The 13,877-nt window shown below is 38.2% G+C and overlaps 1 protein-coding gene across 2 annotated transcripts in view; it reads right to left on the reverse strand.

Annotated features, from left to right (window-relative positions):
• The window catches only part of LOC308065005 (ectonucleotide pyrophosphatase/phosphodiesterase family member 1-like), a 59,669-nt gene that overhangs the window by 40,205 nt on the left and 5,587 nt on the right, over positions 1-13,877 (reverse strand). For both annotated transcript variants that reach the window (XM_080390399.1, XM_080390398.1), the window contains exon 2: positions 1,477-1,549. In XM_080390399.1, the coding sequence (XP_080246525.1) occupies positions 1,477-1,549 (73 nt within the window). The remainder of the gene's footprint in view (positions 1-1,476; positions 1,550-13,877) is intronic.

A 13,877-nucleotide genomic window follows, 5' to 3' on the forward strand; every position in this document is an offset into this window, starting at 1 on the left:
AAAATATTTTTTCATGATGAACAAAGGGTTCTGTTCTGTTTTAGCAGGAACATGATGTTTCATTATTGGCAAAAACAAGTGAAATAAAAGACTACGATTCTAGTTGTGAGCACCCCACTTTCTGTATCACCAGAAGATACGAGTACAGTCATGCAGAATACAGATCTCTCTGAGGAAATCTGAACCTAGGTTTTCATTAAGGGTGCTCTAAACAGTGATTATTTTTTTTTGCAGAGAACATTAATCTTCATTTTCACATCTGAACATTCCACCTTCTTTAAATAATTAAACATTAATTAGAATCCAGACTGCATTGGCTACGCTTGCAACTCTCCCATGCTCATGCCCTGTTTGAATGACTGTTTTCATACAAATCAAAGGAACTGAAGGAAGCCCCAGTTTCACATCCCGCTGTACCATGGTTAAGGTACTATCTCAAGACACAGGAAGGGCTGTTCCAAACCAGACACAGGAGACACATAATTGAGTGTACTGCTCACTAGCTTAGTTTCTGTTCAGTTTTAATATACAAAAAAATCCCCAAACGTAGCATTCTTCCACTAGACTGGGGTTGCCTGGGAAAAAACAACTTGTGATGCGAAGCATTAACAGCACTTCAGTAGTTGGTCAGTCTGTTTCATCCTGTTCAATCACCAGAAGGGAGTGAGGCAAATCCTTCATCATTTGCCTTCTCTTCTCAAGAATCTTGAGGGGTGTGATATTAGGAAAATGAGATAGTGAACTAATATTGCAAAGTTGTAATAAAATAAGAAAAAACCTAAACAGATTCTGTGGGGAAACTAAGAATTCGAAATGTAGTTAAAAGTAATTTCAGGACTATTTGTTAAGCCGATCAACTTTGAAATTACTCTAGACAGCTGTTCCCGAAGTAAAGCTTGATTTCTTTAAATATCTTTCATAACCTTCTACCTGAAGAAACTTCACCACTGAAAAAAACACTTATTTTTCAGGACAGAAAACAGCCAGAGGAATTCCACAAGGAACATTTTCAGACTACAGTTCTAACCAATAAAAAAAAAAAAAAACCACACACCAACTTTTTTCCTCCCCCTAATTGACTGGAAAAGATGAAAAACATGTTCCAGGACAACATGAAATACAAATTGTTGGTTTAGAGGTTTTTTTTGTTGTTTGTTGAGGGGTTTTTTGTTAATGGTGAACTGAGAAAAGCCAGCCATGTGACATCACCACAGTGACAGTTGGGATACATGGAAGCTGCCAGCCCAGACACTGACTGCTAGGATCAGTTTACCTCTCAAGTACACACACGTAGAGTACACCTAAGGTTTGCTTCTCAGTATTTTCATTTCCCTCTAACTGAAACTGCTTCAAGTAATGCATGAAGTCTTCTTCCCACAGCAAGAAAGGATGGTGTTCGGATACTATCAAAATTAATTTACAAAAAGAAACAAAAAGGAATTTCTTAGAAATATTACTAAAAGGCGTATTAGTTACCATCTTTTGAACAGCTAGGCTTCAGGCCAAATATACATCCTAGGATTGTCGTTAACATGCAGACACAGAGTACCTGTGGGACAGGAAGGAAAAGAAAGTAATCTTAAATGACCACTGAATGGTTTTGAAAGACCTCATTTTCTCTATAATGTTATACAATTGCACTGAAATTGATAAACATGCAGACTAGGATGTCAATTTCACTGTCTTCACAGTTTTCACTCACACAATTAGTTACATTGTTTGCAACTAGTTACTGGTACATGACCATTCTTAAATAACTTGGTAAAAAGGAAATATGCAGGACCAGTCTTAACATAGACATGATGATGTATTTCTTTCTCTGAACAAAAAAAAAAAAAAAGATATTCATGGTTACACATATATCAATTTTATAGAAAACTTTCTTTGCTCCACTTCTTCCTTCCTCCTAGTTTGTTCTAAGAAGGTGAAGCGAAGTTTTGCCATTGACCACAGACTACAAACAGAAGGCATGGCCCTTAAGTGATACTTATAATTTTCTCAGGCAGGAAAACCTTTTCCCACTTCCTAGTATCCAGTTTGTACTAGATGTTGGTCCATACCATGGTAAGCAACTGTGGCGTGTCATATTAGACTGACCACAGTGTCTTACACAGACCAGAAACTATGGCCATGTTTATTTTGGATTCTGAAAGTTATCAAACAAGCACCGTATTGTACTTGCCCAGCATTTCAGGGGAAGACCTAATGCCTACTTAAATACACCAAAAGATTCCTTTTAACCTCATTAAATACTGAAATTGGTCCATAAACTCTTTAGGAAAAGTGTATATATTATGAATGCATATACAGTAATTAAAGAGCCCAGGAAAGCCAACAATGCACTTATGATGTCCATTCTATTCAAGTGTAGAATGTAATAAGGCAGTCTGCCAAGAGTCCTGAAAGAGAAGGGACTGTAATAATGCAGATTTTCTCATTCAAAAGCAATTGGGGTGGTATAGGTAGGAGAGAACGTACATGTTGCCTTTCCAGTCATTGTTTTCTGAGGAAAAACTGCTTTCAAGCAATATTTCAATAACTTCACATGCATGTCTATACAGTATCTCCCCTTCTTCACTCCTTCCCCATCAGCAAAAGCTGCCAAATCAGTCTTGAGTATGATGCCCGAGTCATTTTGTAATGTGGCAATAATTCATCCCATTTTAAAATGCACCTGATTATCAAGCTCACGTTTTTAAAGACTGAGTACTTGAGTAAATACAAAGTAACTGTGTTTTTAACAAATATATAGTTCACTGTACAATTTTGTTCACCGAGCAGTTAATAAAGACAGTAAAGCAATTTCTAGAATGTGTAGCATTGAAATTCAGATACTATTCAGGACTTGTGAAATGTAAGCTATCATACACCACATTAATCGATATAAAAATATTCCATATATAGCATTCATGAAAAAAAGGAATTATAGACTGGATCTGATGAAACTCTGGCCTAGAATTCTGAACGAGGCAAGTCTGGAATGTTAGATTATTCAGCGCAAAGTCTAGCAGAGAAGTAAGTACTTTGAGTTCAAATCTGTCTTTGAATTTACATGGAAAGAATGAAAATAAAAAATAATGAGGGAAAAAAATGGCATTATCAATGCACCCAGATATGCCACAACTGATAGAAAGGTGCAATTCTCCATCAACCCATCAGTCAAAAATGAACACAACTGCAGAGCTTTGTACTTATTTTCTAAAGAGTATACCAATATGTGCAGTATCAATTATATTTTCTGTTAAATTGGTATTAGCAGTAGTACTTTCCATATAAATTCATCTAGACCTTTGAAATCTTCCATGTGAAAGAAACACCTAATAAGAGCACGTGCACAGTCAAGTAGGTAGCATGTCAGATGCAAGATGTCAAAGCTCAGCAAAATCAGTGTACAGTGCAAAACCTGATATTGTCCTTTTAACTTCTTTATTATTTGGAAGTTACAAATTGATTGATTTGTTTTTAAAAAGCCAACTTGAGAACAGTTTTTCAGAGTGACAATATATTGCTTCTCTACTCCCACCAGGCCTTGCTACAAGGGTCAAAGAATAGAATGTCCTCTGACGTGACCACAAACATGCTTTAAAACAAACACCACCCACACCTACTCTATCTGGAAGAGCTTTATTCCCGTATCTTCAAATAGCTACATGACCTATGGGACTTACACCACCTAAGGCACCCTTGTAACAAAAACCCATTGCAGTGCCTCTAAATGGACTATTAATATTCCCTTATGGAGCTTCAGTGTAGGTAATGCATGGTCAAAACCCAGGAATTTAATTGTGACGCCAAATTAACATAAAAATTAAATCTAAATAAAATTAATTCCAATGTGGATCCCAACTAAAACTGGTAGATCCTCATTAAAGTTCTCACAAACAATTCCTGATGCTTTGGCACCAAATGTTCCTAAATCACAGTTCTGTATTGTATTCCAGATTTTCAGTGTTATACTTCTATGAACATAATTAATTCCAACAAGCAAAAACATGAAAGGATTATGTTCACTGAGGCATACAAGTGTTCTTTTGGGTAGGAAATACTACCAAGTGGTAATGCTACTTGATGCAGTAATGCAACTTGTTTCCTACAAGCAATACCCTGGAAACTTCACAGCATACTACAAATGCTCGCTGCATCTCTACTACAAACCAATTCTGCTCTCAAATTTCTTATATACACACACATCACGAAAAACATTGCCCATGTCCTTACCTGGTATACTATGTGTCCATCTACAACAAATGAAGATCTAGGAACTTCTATTGACTCATCACATTCAAGTCTTTGCTTTCTTAACATTTGTCCCACTAGCTTAAATTTTAGTCTTAAAAATGTCTTACTGCAATATACTAAAGCTTCCCCCACACACACTTCTTTTCTTTCTTTCACACTTAATAAAGAAGCTTCACAAAACTGGTAAGCTTAGAGGTAAAGCATTTCACAATGTTCAGGGACAGCCAACTAATCCAGCAGACTATACCATGCAATTGCAGCTTAGTGTAAAGGCTCTGAATCAAAGCTTTATCTTGAGCCTGAATGACTTCATTCATGTGCATATTATCCACACAAATGGCACAAATGTTCAGCTGGAACAATGTAAAGCAATTAATACTAGCCAACAGCAGCAGTACTCGACTAGGCACAACAAGAGGGGTTACACTAGCAGTTGACCTGTTGTTAGTTGAAAGGCTCTAAGACTACCAGCTCTTCAGATGACAAGGAATATTAAAGCTAGCCCTAAAGGTCACCCAGGCACAGAAAGTCATCTCACTGCTGCAGTCCAAGTGCAGAATAATTTACTTTGTCTCTTGCTATATGGGACCTTGCTGCAGCAGGCAGGTTACCAATATTACCTGAACTATTTTACATACAGGTAGCCCAGTTTTGCGGTGCTGCAGTCTGTATGAAGATTATGTATTCTTTAAATCTATATAAGAACAAGAAGTTGCACACAGTTTAAAATTTAGTATCAAGAACCCTGTTAGAACCCTGCAGCAAGTACCAGACTCAAAACTCTAGTTACCACCACACAGTCAACCTTACACCTGCCATCATGGTTTAGTCTGTCTTTTTAAACAAAAGGAGAAAAAAATCCTACCTGTCGTCTCTCCCATATTCTTCCCCTCAAAAAAGAGAAAGCAAGAAATAAGAAAAAGATGCGATTAAGAAAGAATATGGGAATCCAACATTTAGTAGGAAGACAAATAAAGAATCTGGCTTTTCTATACACAAAAGTAGCACATGAACACTTCATGATCTGTAACTTGGGAGATTGCGAGGACAAAATGTTAGGTTTGGTTTTAATACAGTATCTGAGAAAATTCTTTAAACCAACACTTAACAATTGCAGTGAAGAAAGTGTCCTTTTTAGTTTGAAAAATATTTTTTTTTAAAAGTTTGCTTTGGAATTAAAAAACATTGTCATCTAGGGATGAATCTCTCTCCCATCACCACTTCCTTTATGTAGGAGGAAGCAATAAAAGCTTTGCTTTGTAAACATTATAGCGGTCAGGAATAGGTGGTTAAGTGGAAAACTGCAATCCCCAAAAACATTTCAAAAGCCTTTTATTTTGAGCTGGGCAGATGCAAATATGATAACATGGTTAGAGAGCACAATCATTTCCATCACTCATCTCTAGAACTGCAGCTCAGGAAAATTTCTCAGCAGTGATTTTGGGGAGTTGGCAGAACAGCCACAAAACCAACAAGCATGCAGGCTGCAGACATCAAATCCTAAAGGGACTGGTCAACTGTACAGGTCTTAGCGACACAGAAAGAAATCTCTCACCAGCCTTAGATACCATCACCTTTTCTTTGCTATCATATTTTACTCTTCCTTTACAGTCAATGCTACTGTCCCTTTCTCTTCACTCTTCCCTAGCTCCACCTACCTCCCCTACTCATCTGTTCTGCATTTTCTTTGGCAAAGAATGCATTGATATTCCTTAAAAGAAATAATGATTCTGAATTAAGTTTATTTCTGTGTTGATCTTCCTTACTCTTTGCCTACCATGTACTCAGTTGCTTTCTGTCTTCCTTTCTTCATCCCTGGTACTCCATAGCCAACAAAATGCATCACTCCAAGGTTTAAGGTACTTTCATTAACAACTATGCAATTAAAGTAGTGGGAAGTAGTGGTTTTCCATTCTGATCACCATGATTGACTCTCACAGTTGTGTCACGTCTGTCCATGAAGGGAGAACGTCTAGCCTGGGTCTGTAATGCCAATATTAAAAAAAAAAAAACCATGGAATTTTCCAAAACTACTTGGATCTGTGAAGAACATACCATGTTTTCACCATTTTGTGTGCCTAGAATAGATGACTAATGATCTGGACCTTAAAACTGAGATGTCTTTGAGAAAGAATTTCATCTGAAAAGTGTAAAGAACAGAGTAATAAATAATGAATTTAAAGTAAGAACAGAGTCACCTTCTGTCTTAAAAGGTCATTGTTAGAAGTGCAGCAAGCATACTGTACAGAGAAAAAAACCAACTCATCTACACTTGTCAGGGGCAGTGGAACACTTACTTATGTTTCTGAAAGATTTTTAAACAGGGATAACCCCTCAACAGCTCAGTTTTATTCAGAAGAAGGGGATACTTAATGAAGTTTACTATACTGAAAGGAGGTAGATACTTCACTCATTCCAGCACAACTACATACTTAAAATAAGTCATCTAAATAAATAAATAAAAAATAAAGCAGCTATCAGTACTGAAACAAGTGCACCACCTCCTTCTTGCACCACTCATCTCTTCTTTCGATCTTTGTAAATATTTTTGTGCTCTTCAAAGACTTGCTTCTGTTGATCCACATTCCACACCTAGAGCCCAGGAGGAAGAGGAAAGCCACTGAGCCTCACAGGTCCTGGTTGTCTTGAAACACTGAAGGTGACTGAACTATCCTTAAGTCAGTGGAAGGAAAAGCTGGAGCTTCCACCCAAAATCTAAAGAGCTAAAGATTTACTCTAAAAATACATAGGTATTATTGTTTTTCTTCTCAAAGCAGCGCGCAGATCTATTCTCGCTGTTTCTATTGAATGTTCTTAAGACTACTATATACTATTGCAACCTATGGTCATTCAAAGGACAAGAATATTTTAGAGGTACCTTGAACTATTGTAAGATACCATAAAAAGCCCTCACAGAGCTTACCAAAGAGTGATTAACAGTTCATTTGCAGGAAGTTATCAGCAGAAGATATTATACTATAGCTCTCTAAATACCTTCCAAACCTATTAAAGTGTCTGGTTTTTAACAGGAAACAAACAAAAAGACAGGACCTAAAATATTTTTATTTGTTGCTCGTCCAACTGTATAGGTACGTTATTGTCTTAGAAGGCATTAACACACGAGCTGTTACTAAAGCACACACATTTTATCCCCTGGCTGTTTTGTTTCTCAATGCATTTAGTCATGGGAGACTTTACAGAGAAACTGAAGTGCAACTATACACTACCCAAAAAGATGAGGAAATATAACTTCTGGTTAAAGTCCCAGAAAACAGATAGCAGCTGACTGCTGTTTAACCAGCAGGTAGGTTTTTGTAAAAATCTAAGGATAAACAGGACTGAAAACCGATCTTGGTTTATGAGAAAGTAAGTAAATATTGTACTTTCAAAACAATTACTTTATTCAGCACAGCAGACCATGAACACCAAATAAACACCAACACATGCCACCTACCTTAGTGGCAACCACATATGAATGTGTCATTACACAGAAAGAGAAGAAACTGTCAGTATTATGCCAGCTCAAACCTGTCATCCAAACAAGCAGCACTTGACCCATGAATAAAAGCAAAACTGGAGAAGGAAAATATGGCCTTGAGCCATGTTCATGGTCTCCCTATTCCAAAAGTCCCTTTTCAAGAATAGCAGTGTCATGAGAGTTGTAACAAGAACAGTGTAAAAAGGAGACTGCTTCTACTGGTACTGATAGTACCACCAAATACACCAATTAAACTTATACTCGCCTCCATTTTCCTGTGGCAGATGCTGATGCTGCTGCCACCACGACAGCAACATTAGGCTGCACAGGAAGACACAGTGACCTTAAAAAGCAAGTAAAGAAATCCTGTAAAACACTAAGAAAATAAGGAGTGTCAAAAAATTGCAGAACCAAAATGGTATGGGAAGATGTGACAAATAAGCTTTCAAAGATATTTACTATGGGTCTTTACTTTTTAAGTTAATAGCTATCTCTACAGAGAGTCTAACCATTTAAAGTACTAATGTCTTCCTTATTTTAGCATCCAAGAGCCTTGCAGAACTGCATGGAGGTGCTGTTTGGACCTCCCTACTCCCAGCAGTTTGGCTGCCTTTGCTTGGGACCAGTTCTCCAATACTGTTTCAGCTGTTGAGAGCACTGTCTGGGAAACCTCAACAAGCCTTGAAGGCAGCTCTTCAACAAAAAGCTAAAAGAAGTCTCAGCAGAGTCACCTCTTACCTTGTGTAGCCAGCTCTTGCCTCCACCCCCTGCCTGAGCCATCCTACAGCCACACTGCAGTCATGCCCATCCTGGCCAAGCACTCTTGATCCTGACCCCAGTCACTCACCTGTTTTGCCTGAATCGACCAAATGGCTGATCCTAGCACACTACAGGCTAATCCATCAGCAGATACTCTACACTCAGATTCCTAGGCACAACGTGGATGTTTTCAGGCAGGCAAGCAGCCAGTGGTGTTGACAGAAGCACACAAGTCATACAGCTGGGTGTACTTCAGCCTGTTCCAAGCTTTGCAGTCCAGCTGGAATTTAGGAAGCCAGAAGCACTCATACACTGCACTGAGGGATGACCAAAACCTCCCAGATGGCTTAAATACTCCAGCTCAGCTACATAAGAGTATCTTGCAGCCTGTCCTAAACTCTATGCTGTTTTGCATATGCTGAAAGCAATACCTAAACTACCCACCCTAAAGTGAGCTTATTCTTAGAGAAGAAGTATTCTTAGAGAAGTATTCTTAGCAAAGTTGCAATCACACTTTTGGATGCAGCTAGGCCACAGTCAAAGTCAACCTAGTTTGGCAATAAAATTTAAAATGAGTTCTGAGTTCAATTATAAACAGAGATAGTTCCTACTCTCCATTGGTGAGGATTTTCATATAATTGGACTTTTTTTTTTTCAGTACAAAGGCAGCCTCAATTCCTGCAAGTGTTTCTTTGAAGAATATTTTTTACTTCATATCAGCTTTGTCATCTAGGATAGGATATGCCGATTAGCTCTGTGAAATAAAGTGCAATTAAAGCAAGAATACAAGTTAACCCTGGAAGCCCTACAGAGTTAAAATGGACTTGATCATCTTAAAAATCTTTTCCAACCTAAAAGGTTCTAAATATTTCTTAGCTTTTTACGGTGTGAGAGCGACATTATGCTTTTTTCTTCAATGCCCAGCATGAAGGCACCCACCTGAAGAGTAAAGAAATTTTGCATTTACAAGTTCCTGTGTATAATGAGAATTATTTGCAAATTCTTCCTTGAAAAATGAACTGACTGAAGACAAACATGAAGAGTTAAAATGGTCTTAAAATTCACCAAATGCCAAATTTTCTTTTGATAAGTTAAATTGGATAAAAATATAGTTATTGTATTTATAGCTACAATTACATTGTAATTCAATTCATTTAAGCAAGATAAACAGCAAATGCAATTAGTAAAAATTGGTGTTTAATAAAAGGTATTTTTTTGTGTGTCTTCTGAATTCAAAATAAGCCACTACTGGACCTAAAGAGCTGTAATGTTAACTGAAGACAGCTAAGACACTTACTGTAGAAAATCCTTGTTTCCAAACACTGGAATAGATTTTCCTACAAAATATTAAGATATTGGAGACTGGCCAAGAACTGATTTAATAATTTTGAACCAAAAGCACTTCAAAGTATTTAAACTATGGCCATCCTGTCACTGCCATTTTTTACTTTATATTACAAAGGAAGTTTGATGCTAAATGAAGTTAAATAGCCTAACAGTCAGGAACTGTAATATTACTGTTAAGATGCGTCAAATTACTTGGAACACAAAAGTCCCATCTAAGCTCAATCCAGCACTCTCACAGGAACAAGTAATTTCAGCAAAGACTACTTTTCCTTACTGAAAAAGGAAAAAAAAAGGCTAGGCACAAAGCAAAACAGTACAAAAATGGCTGAAATTGAATGATATGCCAAGGGCCAAAAAAGACTAGAGGAAAGACTGAATGTGTCACCCAGGCCTCCCAGACTCATGCAAAGTACAATATTATTGAATCCAGTGCTTAAGAACTGACTGATACCCACGAAAATACCCATGCTGAAGTTGGCTGAAGTCAATAACCATGTTCCAAACCACAGGGTTTGGGCACAAACACTTTGCTATCATTCTCTTTCCTCACATGAGTTATGTTAATTTCCAAGCCTGTATGATGAGCACAATGGGAAAATTCATGAATGCAGTCCTTACCCATGAATTAAGACTATGTTGCAGCAACACAGCAGCAATGGCAGAAGACAGAAGTCCATTCTGTTACTACACCCCTTTCAGAAGCCCAAACCCAAGAGCAGAACAAGCTGTTGAAGCAGCGTGTTGGCCCAGACCCTTCAACAGGTCCAACTCATTTCCCACTTGCTCTCTCACTAACTACTCCCTATCTCTACTTCTTCAACAGCACATGTAGAAGAGAAAGTAAGATTAAGTTGACAAAATTAAACGGGTATTTTCCATCTTTTCTGGAGAAAGAATATGGAAATGCATTATTCTGAATAACTACTAACCTATACAAAGGTTTAGGTAACCTCAGACATATTTAGGAGGAAAACCAGCAGCATTAGAACAACCAAACATGCAATCTTTCAGACAGATACGCAAGAAAATGTTGTTTCCACACCATCTCTGTGGGGGAAGAACAATCAAACCTACAGCTGTCTCCATAATCCTGACACAGCACACCCATCTCTCCCTGTATAAGCAGAAAGTCAACAGCTATGGGTAATTTTGGAAGAAAGTGAGGAAAAACTTCCAGGACTCTTATATAAGGTATCTTTATAGACAACAGATCTCTCTTCCATAGTTAAGACTCTCTCCTGACTGCAGCAACAGCAGATATTGCCAAGAGATATTCTCCCTTGGGCCTAAACTGTCTCACTTAACATAAATGGGGGTTTATGATTCAGATCTTACACATGAAACTTAATATAGAGACCAACGGGAAACTGGAAGCAGATTTATAGAATCATAAGGCTAGAAGGTACTTTAAGAGGTCTTCAGTACAATCTCCTGCCCAAAGTTGGGTCAAAACTGACTTCAGACCTGGTTGCTCAGGGCTTTATGCTGTTGAGTCTTGAAAAGTTCCAAGGGTGGAGACAACACAATCACTCTGTGCAATCTGTTCCACCACTTAAGTATCCTCATAGCAATTGCTCCCTGACCCACATCCAGTACCAATTTCTCCTGTTTCAATTTATTGCCATTGTCTCATTCTCTCACTGTGCGCGTCAGCATTCATCACACATCAACACACATAGGTGTTCATCACTCAAGCCATCTCTTCCCCAGGCTGAACCAATCCAGGTCCCTTGGCCTCTCCTTACAGGGGAAGGGCTCCGGCACCAGACCACCTTGGTGGCACTCTGCTGAACTCACTCCAGTTGAATTGATCTTTCCTGTACTGGAGGGCCCCAGGCCAAACAGAGTATTCCAGGTAGGATCTAACAAGTGTCAAGTATAGGGGAAGAAAAAACTTGGTTTACCAGCCCCTGGATACAGCCCAGCGCACTTAACTTCCACTGCTAGATAAAAGGGCAACTGAGATCAGCGCAGACGCTCCCAAGGTTACCATCTTTATTGTGGTGCCCTTCACTGGCTTCAGTTTGCAGATTACACCACCTTGTCCCACCCACTGCCTCAGTCTGATAAAGAGTCCACTAACCATCCAAAAGAAGAAGTAGCTAAACCTACACAGGAGTACAACCACATACCCTGAGGATTGCTTCTCACTGTATCTGCAGCTTTCCTGGCATATACACAGAGTTACACTGTCTCAATTCACTACCTAAAACTGTTTTAATTCACAGGTATTATAGAAGTTCTAGCTACCTTCTCAGTGAATTTCAGAAGGCAATTGAATAGAAGAAAGTTTCAGAAGATTTAGTTTGGCACATGCATAAAACACTAGTCTTAAAAAAAAAAAGAAAACTGGACTGCCTTAAAGGAACAAATAATCCCAGACAAATATTTTGTAGGTGTATTTCCACACCATTTTTTAAAACTTCACAATTTATTATCTTTACGCACTCTGAAATGCTCGAGTTACTCTTTAGAGGAGATTAACACACTTTCAATGTTTCAGTGTGGACTTTATCTGGAATTCTGATGATTACTTTTTTTTTTATAATCAGGAATTCTCAAGTTGCAAAAACTCCTTAAGAAATTTTTAGCAAAAGCATCTAAATGAGTTTTCCAGTTCTGACAAAGAAAGCCTGAAATACTCAAAAAAGAAACATTGTCTATTTTGTTACTTTTTTCCCCTCAATGTTTCAGCTGTTACAAACGCATGGAAAATTTTATTTTAATGGAATGAGTGAATCAGACCAAAATGCAATGCCTGAGAGTCACTGGCAAGCTGGAATAGAAAACCTCAAACCTAAGCAAGACCTACACTAGTCTCAGGCAGCAGCATGCTGCTCAGTCACACAACAGCAGCAAGCAGCTCATTGGACTTCGAGGGACAAAGGTACGAGCTCAGGTAATCGGCAAGATGCTAAAAGAAAATGTATGCACAGAAGCTGCACTGGATAAAAGGATCGCTGTCTGTCACAACTACTCAAAGCTGGATGTTTTCATTCTGTTGCCTTAGAGAAACACCATGAGTTAGTAAACCCTTGTAGGCCTGTCCCACTGTTTGCAGAATCCCCCCTGTACAGCAAGAAACAGAAGAGCTACCTGCATTGTATTCTGAACTTAATTAAAATGCTTCCCACAACACACACTGCTAGAAGTGGAGGTGACTACCACTTCTTTATCTACCTACACCCTCCCTCAACCAATGTACATTCAGTTAACAACTATGTACTGCCATGTAACACAGAAGCTTCTGGAGCAACCAGCAAAACTCATGGGTACGGTTCACATGGTACAACCTTTCATACATGGGAACTCTGCAGCTCATGTATGGAAGCCAGGAATATCAAAGTTCCATTCATGAACTGTACAAGCATCTACAAGTGGCAGGCACATGGATAAGAAGAAGGGAATGCAAGTAAGTTTGTTTTGGGTTTGGTGGTTGGTTTTTTTTCTTTTTTTCTGGAAAGCACAGTAATTCAAGTATTCTCTAATCACCAGAAACACACTTTTACCGTTTCTCATTGTCCAATCCAAAATGCCAAGCAGATAGGTCTCCTTTTTTACATCGGGGTGTTATCATAAATGCATTGGGCTTGTGAGAAAGTACAAACTGTCACTGCCAGCACCAATTTTCCACTTTCTAACATATTTCAGTTACATATATTCTTGTTTCACTCAATCCACTATCACCTGCAGCATACAGAAAGTTTTTCAAGTTCTCAGAATACTCTTAAGTTGTCTCAGTATCTGCATTAGCCAAAACCAATACCACATGGTCATTTATATTTAGAAATTTTTAATTATTTCTGTAGAGATGCCATATTTCACTCTGACACTTTAGTCAGCACAGGACGAATGTTTCTCCAGTTCTCAGGGAACAGCAGTTTGGAAAATAAGGCCTTATTTCAGAAGAGTAAGTACCTGCAAACATTTTAGCTTGTGCTCAAATCCAGTCTTAAAATGGCTATGTATCTCTAATAATTCTGTTGTATTAGAGCATAAAAAGCTCACAGTAACAACATTAGGTTATTTTCTACTATTACTACCAATTTCTAAG

The sequence above is a fragment of the Falco punctatus genome (assembly GCF_963210335.1).
Source record: "Falco punctatus genome assembly, chromosome: 5".
Lineage (NCBI taxonomy): Eukaryota > Metazoa > Chordata > Aves > Falconiformes > Falconidae > Falco > Falco punctatus.